Source organism: Pelobates fuscus, chromosome 2, assembly GCF_036172605.1.
Source record: "Pelobates fuscus isolate aPelFus1 chromosome 2, aPelFus1.pri, whole genome shotgun sequence".
NCBI classification, from domain to species: domain Eukaryota; kingdom Metazoa; phylum Chordata; class Amphibia; order Anura; family Pelobatidae; genus Pelobates; species Pelobates fuscus.
This window is the reverse complement of record NC_086318.1, coordinates 342,898,138-342,917,840: the sequence shown is the minus strand read 5'-3', so window position 1 is coordinate 342,917,840 and position 19,703 is coordinate 342,898,138. Positions and strand designations below refer to the sequence as shown.

The window sequence follows — 19,703 nt, the reverse complement described above, 5'->3', positions numbered from 1 at the left end:
AAGCTGGATTTTTTTTAATATCACTCCAATGGCAATTTAAGTGTATGCTCACCTGCCACATCAAGGCAAACCTCTTAAGTGAGTCCTACAAGACAGTAACGTGAATTCTTAGTGTAGGACTCACCTAAGAGGTTTTGTCTCGGCGTTGCAGGTGAGCTTACACTTAAATGGCCATTGGAGTGATACTAAAAAACTTCCATTTATTTAATTGTGCATAGGGATTTGGTATAGTGCACGATAGCGAGTAACTGTTTTCTTTGGGTTTGTTTTTTTTTTTTTGCATATAAAATACTTCATGACATAATAGTTTGCATTTTATTTTTACAGTATCATTGAGAAATAGATGTCCCTCTAGAATATGAACAGTTTAGAATTGTGAAATCTGCTAATATTAGGAAATATAGCTGTAGTGAATATCAGGTAAAAAGCCTTAGAGCGTAGCAGTATAATTATTTTGTAACAAAACTTTCACTGTTTGTAACTAAGTTTTTCAAGGCCAACAGGTGTGTGAGTAGTTGTCCTTCTCTCTATGTGAGGAGTTATCCACCTGCCAATTAGAAAAGTCTACTCTGATGTTAGGAGAATAGACAAAGAGAATAGACAAAGAACGGTGCATGCTAAACCTGCCAAAAAAAATCTCCTTCCTGTTTTATTTTTTATGTGTACGCTCTCAGAGCCAATTTTGACTGCTTCTTCTCCGCTGCAAAAAAGCAGTGATCCTTTACCACTATTCCGGCCTCTGACTGGTTAATTGAAAAGGCTTTTCAGAGGGCATTTACTATTTAGCTAACATAATGGTTATCATTTTAAAAGATAAAATAATACAAAGACAAAAATAAGATATAACTTTTTGCCACTTTTGCAATGTGTTCTTTTCACCTTTCTTTTTAAGGTTACCCATGTATGCTATATATATATATATAAAACAAGAAAGTTGTGGTGGGGAAAAAAATGTGGATGAAAACCCCTTCTACCTGAATTAAGTTGATAGTTAATACATTGCTAAACACAAATACACACACCAGTCAAACCATAAGACTTTCTTTTCCCACAGAAATCTCACTTTAACAGTGCTCTCACTACTGCAAGGGATTCTGGGTAGGCGCATGCAAATTGTGTCCCCATGTCTTCAAGTGTCCCCTATTTTCCCAGTGTCCCCATGAGTCGCAGCCAGTGTCCCCTAGTCTCCCAGTGTCACTGGTGTCTCCGTGTCCCTAGGTCTCCCCGTGTCCCCAGGTTTTCCTAGTGTCCTAGTGACATGGGGACCCTGGGATACATTGGGACATAGACACGTGGGAATACTGGATGACACAGGGAGACATGGGGAATTGAGACACTGTGATACATAGGGACACTGTGATACCTGGGGGACCTGGGGACACGACACTAGGGGACACTGGGAGACATGGGGCACTGAGACACTGATACATAGGAACACTGAGACCTGGAGTAATTGACACATGGGACACTGAGTCATGAGGGCACTGGGAGACATGGGGGCACTGTGAGGAATCCATCTATACAGCAGAATCAAACTAAGTAGTTTTTTGGTGATTTTACAGCATTTTCTCTTACGTCACTCCTTCTGATTTACATCATGTGATGTCACCCATACATATTAAATTATGCAAATTAGTAAGGCCGGTATGTTTTTCAAAGAAAAGTGGCAACCTTAACTACTTTTCACATACTCTTACTTAAGTATGGAAACTTAAGAGGGATGTATGGGAACAAAACTTGTGTGGACTGGCTGACAATGAATATAGTTAAAGGGACACTATAGTCACCAGAACAACTACAGCTTATTGAATTTGTTCTGGTGAGTAGAATCATTACCTTCAGGTTTTTTGCTGTAAACACTGTCTTTTCAGAGAAAAAGCAGTGTTTACATTACAGCATAGTGATAATTTCACTGGCCACTCCTAAGATGTCTGTTAGAGATCCTTCCTGGGTCATGGCTGCCTAAAATGTATCCAAAAATTCAGTGTCTCCTTCCTCTGCATGCAGACACTGAACTTTCCTCATAGAGATTCATTGATTCAATTAATCTCTATGAGGAGATGCTGACTGGCCAGGGCTGTGTTTGAATCATGCTGGCTCTGCCCCTGATCTGCCTCTTTGTCAGTCTCAGCCAATCCTATGGGGAAGCCAGGGGCATAGCATCAGATGTCCCTGGCTTCACCCTCTCTTCCAAGGCACTGTGATTGGATCAGGCCACCACTTCTAATGATGTCAGCAGACTGCTTGTTTATCTAAGTCAAACAGCATGCAGAGTTACAGCTTCAGGCTTGAATACAGTAAGATTTTTACTATATTTATGGAGGCATGAGGGGCCCAGGGGGGCTAGATGGTGGTGTTAACACTATAGGGTCAGGAATTCATGTTTGCCCCTTTTGACAGATTACGTGATTTGTGTCACGGGCACACTCTTTTACCCCGCCCATTGACTTCCTGCTTGACTGGACACTGTTGTTAGGGGTTATTTGAAAGATGAAAACATAAATTAGAGAGAGATTAGCATAGGATATTTGTTTTCTTATAGCTGCGGTTTTCTTTCTCTCCAGCACCATCTCCATCAGATACATGATGCTTGGGAGTGTGTTAGTGTTTTTGGTCGATATGATTCTGTAATTAGGCCCATCATAATTGTCAGCACCAGGTCCACTGGGCTGTTAATCTGGCCCTGCTCCTGCCCCAGGCCTGCGTTGGAGCCGGCACCATGATGTCACGAACCCGGGCACTCTTGAGGCCAAGTTTTCCCATCCAGAATAGTGCATGCGGCTTGGTATGACGTGCCTTTCTGCCTGTGTGGCCGGTGCTTAGGGTTGATTTCCAGGTGGCCCTAGGCCCAGGTAGGTGCAGTGTAGGGTATTCAGTTGGCTTAGGCATCGATTCACCTGTAATGGACTTCTCAGGTCTCACCTTGCGATGTTGCATTGCTCCCGCCAGGGGCATAGCATCAGATGTCCCTGGCTTCACCCTCTCTTTCAAGGTAGCCCAAAAGTGGTTGAAGATCGCCTCCAGACAGTCTGAGATATTGCCGCATATTCCAGGTGAGTCAGGTTGGTATGGTGCCTGGCCTCATATCTCCGAGGCAAGTGTTTGTGGATCGGCCTGTGTGCTGGTGAGTATCAGCAGTAGTAGAAGTGGGAACCGGTCCAGGGGGGGAGGGGTATGTTGTTCAGCCAAACTTCAGCCTGCACGGCTCTGCTAAGCAGGTCGGCCGTCACTCCCAGCCGATACCACACTAGGCCTCAAGTATGCTGGACCAGAGCTCCATTCCAAAGTGTCACTTAAATGCCCTAACTGGTGCTCAAGGTGTCCCTGACACTGCTTAGTGTGCTCCAAAGTCGAGTTCTGCTTGTTTTCACAGAATTTTCAAGGATTAGAGCAAGGTATGTGAGGATCCCTCGTCCCATGCGTCTGCTCAGCTAGACGGTCAGGTCCCGCCACCCCAAATTAAATTTTTAAAGCTAAACCTCTACCAATTTTGGCATGCTGGGACTATACCTTTAACAATAAATTGCAGTATCCAAAACCGCTGCACAAAAGTTTCATGACATGTTTAAACTCAACACTGCTTCAAAGAACCCCAATATCTGTGGGTCCTACACGAAATGTAAGATAGGTGACAAACATGCAACATGCAATACTTACTGCCTAACTCCTTTATATCAGCACTCATCTATACTTGTGTATTTGCACCCTACAATCGTATATATATATGATTTGCAGAATTGTAAATTAAATTAGTTTATTGCAAACACATTTTGGTTACAAATTATAACTTTAAACACTAAAAGCCACTAAGCTCTGAACTTCAAAGTGCACTGCTGAACACAGACTGTCTGTGTTCTGCTTCTCTGATGGAAAGGGGAGACACTGGCCTGCCATACTAACTACTGTCAGTGCAGAGGAATCTGCAGCCTGTGCTTCTGCCTGCTTTCAGAGTTTCCACACTCTCCTACTGCATGTAGGTGCTACACGTTCCCCATAGGGATGCATTGATTCAATGCATCTTTCTGGGATGCTGATTGGAGCAGGGCAGTGTTTGGCCCCCATGTGCAATAGCCTCACAGTGCTTTCCTATGGTAAGATGATCTCAGCCCTGGGGACAGGACCAGGCAGGCACAGTCGAGGTGAGACCGCAGCAGCACAGGAGAAAATGTATTGAACCTTTAATCACCACGGAGAGTGGGTTGGGGACCTAAGCAGTGATTCCAGCAATATAGTGTCAGAAATACATGTTTGTATTCCTAACACTATAGTGTTCCTTTAAGAGTTTACTGAAAAATATGTTAATATCAATAGAAGCTTTCCAAAAGCTCTAAAAAAAGAAAACCATAAAACCTAAAAAAAATCTAAATATATAAATATAGAGAAATATATGAGATAATAGAACATTAACTTAGTTTAACAGCAAGCACAATATGGGTATTGTTGTAGAATAATAGATTGATTTTTTCTAAAGGCTGTTTTGTATGATGAGTCTAAAGTTCTAAGGCATTCTATGTAGAACGTATAAATTTCCCTGATGCACAAAGTGGAAAATGACAAATGGATAGCCACAAGATAAGATTGGTCCTTTTGTATTTTCTTATTATGATCAATGACTTGTCCTTGAAAAAAAGAAAATAATAGCTGTTGAAAATTCCAAGCCAAAAGTAAAATGTGATGTGACTTCAGGATAGTAATAATTTGATTAGAATTAATGGTAAGAGTACAAAAAAAAAATGTAATTGGGTTTATGTGCAAAATAGAATATACAGCTATATTATTTAGATATAAAATAATACATTCCCGACTTACTGATTTTTTTTATTTTCTCTTTTTTATATTAAAAAACAAAAGAAATTAAAATAAGTTGCAAAAACAAAAGTGGATGGTAATGATAACAATGACACATTAATATACCAATAAAAAAGGAAATTACAATTGTGCATATGATATTTATCAACACATCAATATTTGCCAATAAGCTGTTAAAGGGAACCTATGATAATATTTGCTTTTTTAAGACTATAAATGCCTCTTTACAACCACCCTTTCTCTAAAGGATCACTATAGGGTCAGGAACACAAACATGTATTCCTGACCCTATATAGCTTAACCCCCCATTTAGGTGGCTTGCCCCCCTTAGCTGGTGCTGACTCCGCCCCCATTTGTGACATCATCACAATGGGCGCTTTTTAGCCAATCCCCTAGGGAAAGCATTGGATTGGCTAAAATCGGCACGGGGCGGGGCCAAATATCGATTTGGCCAATCAGGACCTCCTCATAGAGATGCATTGAATCAATGCATCTCTATGAGGAAAATTCAGCGTCTCCATGCAGAGCGTGGGGACGCTGGACGCTAACCGTGCTAAACTGATCCTGATGAAAGCCACAATAGATGGCTGAAACGTCGATGACTTATATCATGTTTTAAAATTTTGGAATAAAGAAGATATTTCATTATACAGACCGTGAGTGCAAGCCTTCCTTTTGTATATTCTATTATTATCTTTGGCTATGGCTTTGATGCACCCGGCATTATATCAATAAATATACTTGAAAGTGTGTGTGCAGGGCACCAATGGATTCTATATATATATATATATATATATATATAAATATATATATATAAATATATATATATATATTCAATTCTAAGAATATATTCAATTCTAAGTGGATATTGATAATAATATATGTACGAAATTATATATGTATGTTATATATTTGTTAAATATGTGTATATATAATGTTTTGTGACCAATAACGGTATATGAGAGAAGATTGGAGGCCCTTATAAAGGGAACCCAAGGTCCTCCCACAACTACAGGCCCAGCCTTAAATTTGTGGTTGGGGCAATATTGCAATAAGAGTTAGATAACACATAAATCGTAGTAAATATCATAGTTAATAACATCAGTTGGTTGTGGGAATGCAAGAGGTTGAGTAGGGAAACTGCCCACTCCGTGTGGACCCCAGGAAAGCTACCCTCCTATAAGAAAACAGGTGGCTGGAAACATGTATAATATATATATGTCGATATGTGTGTGTTTGTGCCTGAGAGAGAGTGTATGTGTGTTTGTGTGTGGTTTGTAAGTGTGTGTTTCCAGAAGCATGTGGGTCTGGGAGAGTGTACATGTATTGGAAGCTATTCCCATCAATTTATGGGCACATGGCTGCCTGTAACCTATGACCTGTGATGTGACACAGATAAGTATATTAAATACAAGAAGGCAGAGTAGAACCTGAGCAATTAGGTGTGTTACTGGTCTTTGGCTGGGCTTCACGTAAAACTATATGACTGAACATTAAGGGACACTAGAAATCAGAATACAGAAGCTGGGTCGGTAACAATAATTTAAAAATGTATAAGCACACTATTGGGTCAAGGGGAAACCACAAAAGGGCACTCTGCACTTGTAAAACTGCTGGTTTTATAGGTTGGGGCTTTATTGCAGTAACCTTGCCTCCACAATGTGAGGGGAGTGATTGAATAAGTCTATCACTGTTGTCTGTGACATCATGACACTGGCCCGTGTTTGTTGCATCATAAAAAGTGGCATGGACACAGAGGCCACCGTCGGAGAGGCTAGAGGTAGCAGTAGGAACTGGAAAAATGTCAGAGTTTGGGTGCCACGTGATCGTTGAACCGGCAAGGTAGGAGGAAGTCAGTAAATATACAATATTGTCTGTTTTCCTTTGTCATTAAACTTGCAATACACGGCCATATTAAACTCAAGATTACAGGAAAAATTACTAAATCAAGAGTTATGCCCAGTTTGAAAATGATAACGTGTTTTGAATTTTGTGGCATTACCAGCAGTAAAATGTGTAGTGAAAGTTGGATTGTGATCACTTTGACAACTGTTGCACAATACCTAAAAGCTGGAAATGGCTACCAATGCTGGATTGTATTTTACTCAAAGCTTCAAATCCCCAGCAATATTTCAAATGCACAAGTCCTCTACAAAATTATGAATGTATAGTAGTTCATGGTAAACAAATAAGTGTGCATATCTCTCTATTCAACTTAGTTTAGTCACTTTTATTTACCTTATTTCCCTTTAAATTGACTGATAACATTTATTCAGTATCAACCAAATTGAAATCATATTACATGCCATTCAAATGGATCTCGTTGCTGCATTGTTTGTTTGAATTTAAAAATAGTGAAATCAAATTTTCATGCTGTGTTTAAAAAAAAAAAAAAAATGCTGGTAAGAGTAAGGTTTGGGGGAATTTATGGTTAGGATAGTGTTCTAGGCAAGGCCAGAGTTCCCTGTAGGCCACCAAGGCCATTGGGAAGGCATCACGGCCATGGGGAGATCAAAAATCTCCCTTACTAGCCTGCCCATTCTCATGCCGAGGGAGCGTGCAGCTGTGGCAAAGTGTGCAGTTGCCACACCATGTAAGAAGACTACAGATCTGCTTGTTCTCCTTCCTGGTGGCCTGCCGTGCCGCTGCACCAATCAGAGGAGAGCGAGCAGGTCTATAACCTCACTCATCATAACCCCCGTTTGACCTCTTCCTTCATGCTTGTAAGGCATGGAGAAGCGGCCAAAAGAGGACAGCCTGCAATGCTGCCCTACCTTCCCCACTCTATCCTGTCCAGCTAGAGGCCAGTGCAAGCCACCAGTCTGTACAGCAAGGGACCTGCCAGTCCAACAGTAGCCTGCCTTGCCCAACGCAGGGGCCAATCATCTGTTCCCACCAAGGTCAGTGTGTGTGCCTGCATGGGTCAGTGTGTGTCTGCATTGGTCAGTGTGTGTGCCTGCAGCAGCGACCCCTGCAACCGTGGGCTGCCTGGATACCTTATGGGCCGGTGCGGCCGGGTCTGCAGTTACTGGAGGTGTGGCAGGAAGGGAGAGCTGCACTGTGCTGTTCCCCTTCTGCCTGTGTGTAGCTTGGCCGAGCGTTCTGACCGTCAGACCGGGAACCGCGGCCAGTAAGGTACAGGAGGAGAGGGGGGATAGAGAGAGGGTATGGGACACAGGGCGGGGAGGGGGAGAGAGGTAGAAATGGTACACAGGGAAAGTGGAGAAATGGAGGGTATGGGACACCTGAAGGGAAGGGGGGAGAGAGGGAGCAATGGGACACCTGGAGGAGAGGGGGGAGGGGGGGAGAGGGAGAAATGGGACACCTGGAGAGGAGGGGGGGGGAGAGGGAGAAATGAGACAACTGGAGAGGAGGGGGGAGAGAGGGAGACATGGGACACAGGGATGGGAGGGGGGAGAGAGGGAGACATGGGACACAGAAAGGGGAGGGGGGAGAGAGGGAGACATGGGACACAGGGAGGGGAGGGGGGAGAGAGGGAGACATGGGACACAGGGAGGGGAGGGGGGAGAGATGACTCTATGGGGCACATGGAGGGGCTAAGGGGGAGAAGGAATGGGACACATGGAGTGGTTGTGGGGCAGAGGGATGAGGCACATGGGGGGGGGAGGAATGAAACACATGGGAGGGGGGCCCCAGGGCAATTTTCACACCGGGGTCCAGTGGATTCTAGTTATGCCTTTGCCTGCATGGATCAGTTTGTGTATCAGCATGGGTCAATGTGTGTCTACATGTGTCAGTCTGTTTGTGTCTGCATGGGTCAGTGTGAGTGTGTTGCATGGGTCAGTGTGAGTGTGTTGCATGGGTCAGTGTCAGTATGTCTGACTGGGTCACTGTGAGTGTCACAGACGGCAGCAGGCAATGCAGCTAGGGGCCAGTGCCAACCACTAGCCTGCATAGCAAGGGACTTGCCAGTCCAACAGCAGCCTGCCTTGCTCAACACAGGGGCCAGTCACTCAGTGTGTGTGTGTGTGTGCATGGATCAGTGTGTGTCTGCATGGGCCAATATGTGTGTCTGCATGGGTCAGTGTGTGTGTCTGCGTTGGGTCACTGTGAGTGTGTCTGCATTGGTCAGTGTGTTTGCATGGGTTAGTGTGCATGGGTCAGTGTCAGTGGGTCCACATGTGTCAGTGTGATTGTGTCTGCATGGGTCAGTGTGCATGTGTGTGTGCCCTGCATGGGTCAGTGTGTGTGTTTGCATCGGTCATTGTCAGTGTGCCTGCATTGGGTCTACGTGCATGGGTCAATGTGTGTCAGTTATTTGCATGAGTTAGTGTCAATTGTCTGCATGAGTCAGTGTCAGTTGTTTGCATGAGTCAGTGTGTGTCGGCATGTGTCAATGTGTGGTTGTCTGCATGGATCAGTGAGGCTGTGTGTGAGTGGGCATGGGCCTTCACAAAGGCCAATGTTTTAATTAAAAATCAATTATTTTAAATTGTGGGAAATTATCATGCCTGTGTATGTGTAGGAATGTATATTAGTATAAAACAAATTAACAACATTCGCTTGCAATTTAGCTCTGAATGAATAGATCTATGTGAGTTTATGGGATAAAAGTAAGTATCTTTCTGACCTACATAAATAACGTTTATATATCTACGCCACCTCCACATAAGTGTAAGCTTGAATATTCAATATTTATTAGCAATTTGACTATCATGGTGCATCCACTGTTAACTGTAAAGTGCAATATGTGCATGGTAGAAATATGGAACTTTTAAATCAGTTAACAAAAACATCCATGTAAGCAGGTAAGTAGTTTATCAATAGACAATATGATAATAGATAATTCATCCTATACAGCCTAGTAATAATTTAGGCCTAGGCCGATACCCAGACCAAAATACGTCACTTCTCCTTTTGCAGCAAACTCTAATCAATAGTTGCCCATTGATTTAATGGTGATCTCTTTTTTCTACTAAGATTGTAAGAAAACCTTTGAAATAATATTTTTCAAAAACCATTTTATAGAATACAATTTGTATAACTCATGCACATACCTTTGGCTTCATCTGTTATGTTAATATCTTTTTTTGGCCTTATAAGTTTCCACCGTGGTAATGGAGGGGGTTTTATAGGAGCAACTAGAGGACATGATCGTGTTCTAGTTACAAGGACTGGATGATTATAGATATGAGAAAGTCCATATTGACGCAGTTGTTCTGCAGAGTCAGCCTGGAACATAGATCAAATCACATTAATGAAAAATTAAATAGGATAACTTTAGTCATGCACGAATATAATTTATAAGAAGATAGTATGTATCACGTATAATATAAAACATGTTTTCCACCCTAGGGATCATGAATTGTGTAGTTAGGATGTGTGTAGAGGAATGATTTGGCAGGGTGGTTCTGTAATTGTCATGTGGTAAAATGTGAGGGCGGCCAGGTTGACTTACGGCAACATGAAAGAACTGGTATCACACATTACACTTAACAATCTGTATTAGGTAGGACAAATTTCAAATGAATTACTAGATCATGGAAGAACCAGACTTGCTTACTCCAAGAACACCAACGTTTAGCAGCACATTTAGGTTTATTTAGTAAAGTAAGAATTGCTAGAAAATTAAAGTGCATTTCAACATTTAGGCCAAAACTGCAGAACTGAAAACATAGCTGACCTAGCATATCATTTCTCCATGCAGTTTTCACCTTACATTTGAAATTCACTCCTCTACAATTCTCAACTAAGTAAATAACCAAATAATTTGCCTAGATAGATATATAGATAGATATTACAATAATCAGCATTATATATCACCACCATATTCTGCACTTTACACTTACAGAATGGTGATATTTGAAAGCATGTAAATGACTTCCAGAACATAAAAGATAAGAGGTGAAGTTGGCACTGCTCAAACGAGCTTACAATCTTTGAGGAAGTGGTAAAGAAACACAAGAGGAAGAACAGCATGTTGGGGGGAAGGATGATGGGTAAGATGTCTGTGTCAAAATTAGATGGTAAAAGTGGTGTTTTGAAGAACTGAACAGTAGAAGGAAAGAGAGCTAGGCTATGGAAGCAAGGCAATGAAGGAGGGCAATTGTAATGAGAGAAGCATCACATAGAGGTGTGTTTTTTGTGACTTTTTAAAGGACTGGTGGCTACGGTAGAGTCTGATGGTTCCATAGGAATGGGGCAGCCCATGAAAAATCCTGCAGATTAGAGTTGCCAATATTGGAACAAGCAGATGACAGGAGAAGGTCGATCACAGAGCAAAGGGCATGAGTGGGGTTTAATGTTAAGTAAAGAGTAAAGGTAGTGAGAAGTGGAAATATAAAGGACTTTGAGGGTTAGGGTTAACATTTCGAATACACAAAACCGATGTTATGACCGGCAAACGGGTAAGATGTAGGAGTAGCAGTCAGTCAGGAAGATGAGTCTGTCAGCAGCATTCATTACGGATTAAAGAGGGGCATTGCGGGTATTTGGAAGCTGATTAATAGTAAGTTGCAGTAGTCAGGTTGGGGAATGATGAGTGAACAAGTGCCTTAGCTGTATCATGAGTTAGAAAAGTGTGAATTTGGCCAATATTTGTAAGGTGGATGTTACAGGATTTGGAGACAGACTGAATGCGAGGAGAAAAGGTAAGACTTGGGTTAAAAATAAACAGCGAGCCTGAGAGGTTGGGGTCATAGGGTTTACCATTGATGTGCAGGAAGATAACTGAAGGTGGACTTCTGGAGAGAGGAAAGAAATCTGTGTTTTACTAGCATATAGATGGCATAGAAATCCAAAAGCATTCATGAGGTTACCAAAAGTGGCAGTGCAAATGAATAAAAAACGAACCAAGATTAGAGCCTTGAGGAACACCAACTGAGATGGGCAGTGGGCAGGATGTGGCACCAGGTAAGAAGAAACTAAATTAGCATTCAGCAAAATAGGATGAAAATAAAAAAAAGAGACACCATAGACCATAGAGACCATGGTTTGGAGGGTTTGAAGAATAAATAAGTGGTCAACAGTATCAAAAGCAGCAAAGCGGTCGAGGAGAATTAAGACAGTGCAATGACCTTTAGAGTTAAAGTTATTAGTTACATTGGTAAAAGCAGTTTCAGTAGAATGGAGGGAACAGAAACCAGATTGAAGAGGGTCAAGGAGGGAGTTAGAATTTAGGAAGTGAGTTAGATGGGTAAACACAAACCGCTCAAGAAGCTTGGAAGTGAAAGGAAGTAGTTATATAGAACGGCACATAGATGGAGAAGTAGGGTCAATATATGTTTTTTTTAGGATGGGATTGACAATTGCATGTTTGAGGGAAGAGGAAAGGATAAAAACTGAAAGAGGTTGAAAATATGCGTTAGAGATGGAACCACATCTCAGGGGGAAGTGAATGAATAAAGATCAACAAGACAAGTGTCGAGGAAAAATGAAAGAAAAAGACCTCTTGTTCAAAAACAGTGAGAAATGAGTTAAGATTGGAGCAGGAAACAGAATGGAAGCTGAATGTTGAAGGGGAGGAAGAAAGAGGGGAGATTGCATTCCTAATTTGGTTATTAATGGCAGTAAAGTGAATTCACTAGCTGTAAGTTTAGTTTATGGCAGTGGTGTTGGGCATAGAAGACGGTTAAAGGTATGAATAAGACTTCATCTACTCTTACTTGGCAAGGGAGAGGGCGGAAGTATTGGAATTTAGCATGAATTTGTAATGTAAGAAGTATGGTGTGGTGCGAGACTTTTAATAACATCGGTCAGTTGTATGGGAACATCATTTGATATAGCGGGTGAGCTTCCTCTGCCAGAGTTGAAGCCGTGGCCGGCACTTAGAGTGAACCTTAATTGGTTCAGCCATGACTAGAGCAGTAAACAGGACAGAATTGTAGTATAAAGTAGCTTAAATGAGAAAAGGAGAGAAATGATAGAGTAGGCAGAGGAGACAGAAATTAGAAACAGAGCAAAGACTAGAAAGACAAGGTCTAAGGCAGTGGTGGTGAACCTATGGCATGCGTGCCACAGCTGGCATGCCAAGCCCTCTCACCTTATGGAGGCGCCTCTGGCACCAGTCAGCAGCCTTAGGCCTCCCCAGGCAGCAATGCAGAGTAGGCACCTGCCTGCCCAAAACATCAGGCGCCTGCTCTGCTTTCGTATCTATGGTGGGTGAGTGGGATGGAGGCACCTGATTGACGTAATTCCCTGTCTCCCGGCGGCATCAGCGAAGGGAGCAGTGCTGGAACAGCAGGTAAGTCAGTGCTCCCTCGTGCCTATTCCCCCTTCACAGCAGCGGGAAGGAATTGGATCCACCAGGCAGGGAGCCTTGGGGGACTTCAAACCCTTACCCGCACCAAAAACATTTTAACATATTTATGTGCTGGGAGGGAAAGGGGGATATACTGGGGCAGGGGGGATATGCTGAGGTTAGTGAAGGGAAAATGCTGTGGGGAGAGAATCTGGGGAAGAGAAGAGTAGATGCTGATGGGGAGGGAAGAGGAGATGCTGGTGGAGAGAAGAAGAGGAGATGCTGGGGGGAGGAGAAGAGGAGAATCTGGGGAGAGGAGCAGAATCTGGGGGAGAGAGGAAGGAGAATTTGGATGAGAGGAGGAGGAGATGCTGGTGGGAGAAGGGGAGATGAAGAGGAGAATCTAGGGGAGAGAAAAGGAGAATCTGGGGGAGAGAAAAGGAGAATCTGTGGGAGAGAAAATGAGAATCTGGGGAGAGGAGGAGAGGAGGAGGGGAGGAGGAGATGCTGGGGGAGAGGAGGAGATGCTGTTAGGAGAAGGGGAGATGAAGAGGAGAATATGTGGGAGAGGAAGAGGAGAATCTGTGGGAGAGGAAGAGGAGAATCTAGGGGAGAGAAAAGTAGAATCTGGGGGAGAGAAAAGGAGAATCTGGGGGAGAGAAAAGGAGAATCTGGGGGAGAGGAGGAGGAGAATCTGGGAGAGAGGAGGAGGAGAATCTGGGGGAGAGGAGGAGGAGAATCTGGGGGAGAGGAGGAGGAGATACTGGTGGGAGAAGGGGAGAGGAAGAGGAGAATATGTTGGAGAGGAAGAAGAGAATCTGTGGGAGAGGAAGAGGAGAATCTGTGGGAGAGGAAGAGGAGAATCTGGGGGAGAGAAAAGGAGAATCTGGGGGAGAGAAAGGGAGAATCTGGGGGAGAGAAAGGGAGAATCTGGGGAGAGAAAAGGAGAATCTGGGGAGAGAAAAGGAGAATCTGGGGGAGAGGAGGAGGAGAATCTGGGGAAGAGGAGGAGGAGAATCTGGGGGAGAGGAGGAGATGCTGGGGAGAGGAGGAGAAGATGCTGGGTGAGAGGAGGATAAGATGCTGGGTGAGAGGAGGATAAGATGCTGGGGGAGAGGAGGAGGGGGAGAAGAGGAGATGCTAGGGGGGAGAGGAGGACACGGAGATGATGGAGGGAGAAGGGGAGAGGAGGAGGAGATGCTGGGGTAGAGGGTATATGCTGTGGGTAGAGAAGGAAAGATGCTTAGGGGAGAGAAGAGGAGAATTCGTTCGAAACAACTGCATAAGTTGTTTTTTCTAAATTTAAACCTCAGTTTGGTTGCCATGTTGGCACTTTGAGGAAAAAAAGTTGTGTATTGCAGTTTGAGCATTTGGGCTCAAAAAGGTTCGCCATCACTGGTCTAGGGTATTGCCAGCTATGTGAGTAGTGGAGTTAGTCCACAGAGAAAGGTCAAAGGAGGGGGTGATAAATAGAAATAGGATGTTGAAGTCATCAAAGATTAATAAAGGAAAGTCACAGGAAAGTAAATAAGGAAGCTAAGCACCAAAATGATCAATGAAGAGTAGAGGAGAAAGGATTAAAGAGAGGGATGAAATTGACTTCAAAAGAGGTAAAGAGAGAGCAGGACAGAGGGGCAAAGGTTGAAAGGGGAGAGCACGATGGTGAAAATAGCAAAGCCTGAGAGAGTAAGATAAGGGCAATACACCACAGGATAATAAGGCAGTGGTAGCAGTCTCTGGGGAGACAGCTGGGTTTCAATCAGTGTCAAGAGGTTTAAGGAGCAGGAGATGAAGAGATAATGAATGGTAGTAGATTCCATGTGTTACAGACTAATTGTGCACTCCAAAGGGCACAATAACAAAAAAAAATTATAAAAAAAAAAAAAAATTGGATGCTGTGAATTGACAGGCAAATCTCTGAGAGAATGTCTCATTTAACTCAGTGGATTATATTAATATTACTTCCTTTTTTTTTTTTTTTTTTTTTTTAAAGCTAGTTAAAATTAAGGAAAAGTTGAATAATATTTGATTTTATAGACTGGTTTTATTCCTGCAATGTTGTTTTTTGTTTTTACTTCTTACCATCTGCCCTAGTATAGAAATCTTCTGCTCATTCAAGTGAAGTGGTAAATAGCTGGCATATACAACCATCTGCGGCTCCGGTGGCACAGTTGTGGCTGCAAAGAAAATAAACAAGATTTTTTTTATTTTTTTTTAATTCACAAATAAATAGAATAATATATTATCTCAGCTATTACCTGCCTTTAAACATCTACTCAATATTATATTAAAAGTAAAATCACCTTATAACATTTATGTTTTTAAACTGAGAATTTTATATAAAACATTGTGGAAGGTTGTATATGCTATTTTCAATTAAGGAATTAAAGGTGGGTTTTGCTATTTTATTGTTCAGATGGAAGGGATGTAGCATCAAATGTGCAAACATCAGTGGGGGGAATGAGAATGTTAGCACTTTTGGCTGGTCTTTTAACTTGTCTGTTTTTAGTTGAGAAAAAAGTTAAGAATAGTTTTGAATCCGTTTATTCTTGAACAAAAAGCATATTAAGAGGGACAAAGAGATTGTTTGGTATTTAAAGGGTCAACATAAGTGCCTTACAGTGCAAATGGCCATTCCTTGAGGTTTTATCTGCACAATTAGAAACAATGCTTCATATTGAGAACAAAAATATATTGAGCAATTATGAGCTAACAAATGACTTCAAAATGTTTGAATACTTTATAGTAAATAAGTACAACAGAACTTTTCTGTCAAACAGTTTTTAAGACATTTAACAAAAGTAGGAGCTCTCTCAGCACCACAAATCTGGTCCTTCAGTTGCCACTTATATTATTGTTACTGTGCCTGGGTTACTCACTGCTAGTGCTGGACGCCCTGTGGCTCCTGTGGCATGTCCTTTGTTGATCGCACCTATGCTGCTCTACTTTGGAGCCCAGTATGCTTATATCAGTTTTGCCATATCAAATTCCAGCTGAATGTGTGCTAAACTGACGTGTGCTAAACACACTGAATGTTTGCTAAACTGACATCGATAATAGCAACAATTATACTATTTAAGCTTGCATTCTATACTAATTCTATCCGGTTACTTGTGTGTTCATATTCTATAGTGATTTCTCTAAATTGATTTATATTATTATTTTATTCTAATTTCCTGTATTCCCATCTACACAAATAGGACTTTGCAAGGGTTACAAGAAACCATGACCGTACTGCGGAAATGTCACTTGCACTTTATTTATTCAAAGCCATTCAAGCTTGGACAGCTATGGTGGTGTTAGAGTTAGATGGTGTTAGGGTAGCTTGTACTACTATCAGACAGTAACATGTATTTACACATGCAGATCTGTATTTTTTTTAAATTCATTATCTGATTCCAGTCCTGAAAAAAGCATCTATGGCTATGAATGCAGTGTATCACGCTGTGACAGTGGCTAGCAAAACCTTTGCTTTTTTCTTTGCCTAGGGATTACAGATTAAGCCAAATGTGAGAAAATCAAGCAGTGCACATTGACAGTGATGTATGTGAGGAATATGGCAATACTTATATAAGGTGCATTTGTTTGTATGAGTTATTGTTTTGGACATCTGGGACACCCTACACCCCGCTAGAAATTTTCACTTGAAAATAGTACTTCACCTTCCATTTGTATTTTATGTTCCTGCCAAAAACTCCCACTGCACTCTGATTGGTGGGATTTACTATAGTGCTATGTATGCTATGATGGCAATACAGGCAAGTAGTTATATCTTCTTTTTAACATATTTTTTATAGGTTATGATGTTATCTCACTAAGGAGGGAGGCTATACAGAGAATTGATTAATTATAGGAGGATTTAGGGGGTTTGGTGCATCGGTGCTTTGGTGTTACTCATCCCTGGATCCTATATGAGGATCCACTTTAAATACATCAATTATGAGGCACATGTAAAGGAAATCAAAGAATCTTCAAGGAACACTATAGTCACCTAAATTACTTTAGCTAAACAAAGCAGTTTTAGTGTATAGATCATTCCCCTGCAATTTCACGGCTCAATTCACTGTCATTTAGGAGTTAAATCACGTTGTTTCTGTTTATGCAGCCCTAGCCACACCTCCCCTGGCAATGATTGACAGAGCCTGCATGAAAACAAAAAACTGGTTTCACTTTCAAACAGATGTAATTTACCTTAAATAATTGTATCTCAATCTCTAAATTGAACTTTAATCACATACAGGAGGCTCTTGCAGGGTCTAGCAGGCTATTAACATAGCAGGGGATAAGAAAATATTAATTAAACAGAACTTGCAATAAAGAAAGCCTAAATAGGGCTCTCTTTACAGGAAGTGTTTATGGAAGGCTGTGCAAGTCACATGCAGGGAGGTGTGACTAGGGTTCATAAACAAAGGGATTTAACTCCTAAATGGCAGAGGATTGAGCAGTAAGGCAGTGTCCCTTTCATAAACCCTAAATAATTGAAACAATTTACCAGACAAAATATTGTCAGCTGGATTCCAAAACACAATCTCACTTGTTCAGTGTGGTCAGCTGGCGGCATATAAACCTAGGCTCATATAAGCCAACCAATCAGAGTACTCTGACAGATACATCTCTGCTCTTAAGATTTGCGTCAGAAAATTTTATATTTTTAGCTGTCGAATCTGGTAGGCCCAATTATCTGTTAAATGGAATTTGATCACAGAAGCCGATAAATTCAATGTAAAATATAGGTTTTGGATTCAATATTTTTCTGCTCTCGATAAGCGTTTAACTGCTATAATTAAAGCAATCCGAACCTTTCAAAGGCTTATTGGGAGCAGAAAAATGCCAATACACGTGATCAGCCAATTCGGGATGTAAACTAGGCCCAAAAAAAAGGAAACATATTCTATGCAGCTGCTGCACACATGATATGATTTTAGAGCCTCCTGCAGGCTAAAATTTCCAAAATGAATGTTTCTATAAAAATCCAGTTCTGGGAAGCTTACTCAGGGACGATAGGGGAGAATTAGGGGACTTAGAACGGAAAGGGAAGGGTCAGGCTCGTCCTACACCGTGATTTCCTTTCCGCCTGCACTCCATCTCTGGGCACCCGAGGGATTCTGCCTGGCTACCCCCTGTCCTCGTACCCTGCTGGCCTACCTGATGCCTCTGCCGATCGCGACCCAGAACTCTCCTCATCTTGTAACAATCTCTGACTCTTCTCTGTCTTACATCACACTATTCTCCTATCACCTCTCTATACTTCTCATCCCATTCTCAATGGGACTCTTAATGTACACCGTTAACTCTATTAATATTTCACACTAAAACATGTATACCAGAAAGAAAAACCAAACAGAAAAACCCTCATAAGGCGGGTCCAAAATTACATACGCATAGACATGCGTATTCATGGCACTAATGTCGCTAGGTATTGCCGGTAGAATAATGCATCTTCCTATCTGGCCTTCTGCCACTTACAACTCCGTTGGGGTTGGTTATATTTATTATTTGTGTTCGGGGCATTCTCATATGATATAGAATAAGATGGTTGTAGCGATGTAGCTTTAGGAATAATCGGTTGAGGTGTGCCGAAACCGACGTATGCTGTAGGCCGGTAAAAAGTGGGCTTACATAGAGGAAATATGAACAATGGGAGTGGAGGGTGGGGCTATTCGTCTGACCCACAAAGGTAAGCAGGGAAAAGGGGAGTCCCTTATGTAGGTCTATAGCCCCTCCCACAACTTCAGGCCATGCCTTCCAATTTGTCAAGAGCGGTAAAAAAATAAAGAATTCTGTAGTAGGTCAATGAATATTATTATTTATGTCACTATATTTATATGTATCCATACATATTGATTGTTCTGACCATTTTACCACACTTATAAAACACATTTATCTGTAGACATATCCCAGCATCATTTGGCTACCATTATACCATCTGCCATCTCTTCCAAAATATACACAGTGTACTGCCACTGGCAATGTGCCAATCTGTATTTTGCCAATTGCATAAAAACATCTGACAATACTGTTACTGCTGTTATGAAAATCTTGTTGTCTTACAGATGGGTGCATTTGAGAGACATGCAGTTCTGTAAATATAACAGATCACTACTTCGCATATACCGATATTTTTATTTTAGCAGTTTCACATGTAAATATATTTTAATTAAGTAGCTCCATACAAGTACACTTCACTGTTTTAAATGATCCAAAATAAAACATTTCCAATTCCTCCCAGGTTACTGGATTCATTCCCAGATACTGAAAGTTATTCTGTAAAAAAAAAAAATATATATATATATATATAAAAAGAAAAAATAGACCTGGGTAATATTTAGTTAAAGGACCACTCTAGGCACCCAGACCACTTCAGCTTAATGAGGTGGTCTGTGTGCCAGGTCCCTCTAGGATTAACCCTTTTTTTATAAACATAGCAGTTTCAGAGAAACTGCTATGTTTATACTGAGGGTTAATCCAGCCTCCAAAACCTCTAGTGGCTGTCTCATTGACAGCCGCTAGTGGCGCTTGCGTGCTTCTCACTGTGAAAATCACAGTGAGAGCACGCAAGCGTCCATAGGAAAGCATTGTAAATGCTTTCCTATGCGACCGGCTGAATGCGAGCGCGGCTCCTGCCGCGCATGCGCATTCAGCCGATGACGTCGCAAGGAAGAAGGAGAGGAAGAGGAAAGCTCCCCGCCCGGCG

General features: G+C 41.9%; 1 protein-coding gene across 1 annotated transcript in view; it reads right to left on the bottom strand.

The window, feature by feature from the left end:
• Positions 1-19,703, bottom strand: part of ADGB (androglobin) — a 313,568-nt gene that overhangs the window by 217,352 nt on the left and 76,513 nt on the right. Inside the window, exons 10-11 of the mRNA XM_063443590.1 lie at positions 15,092-15,186; positions 9,828-10,002 (exon numbers count right to left, since the gene is read on the bottom strand). Of these exons, the coding sequence (XP_063299660.1) occupies positions 9,828-10,002; positions 15,092-15,186 (270 nt within the window). The remainder of the gene's footprint in view (positions 1-9,827; positions 10,003-15,091; positions 15,187-19,703) is intronic.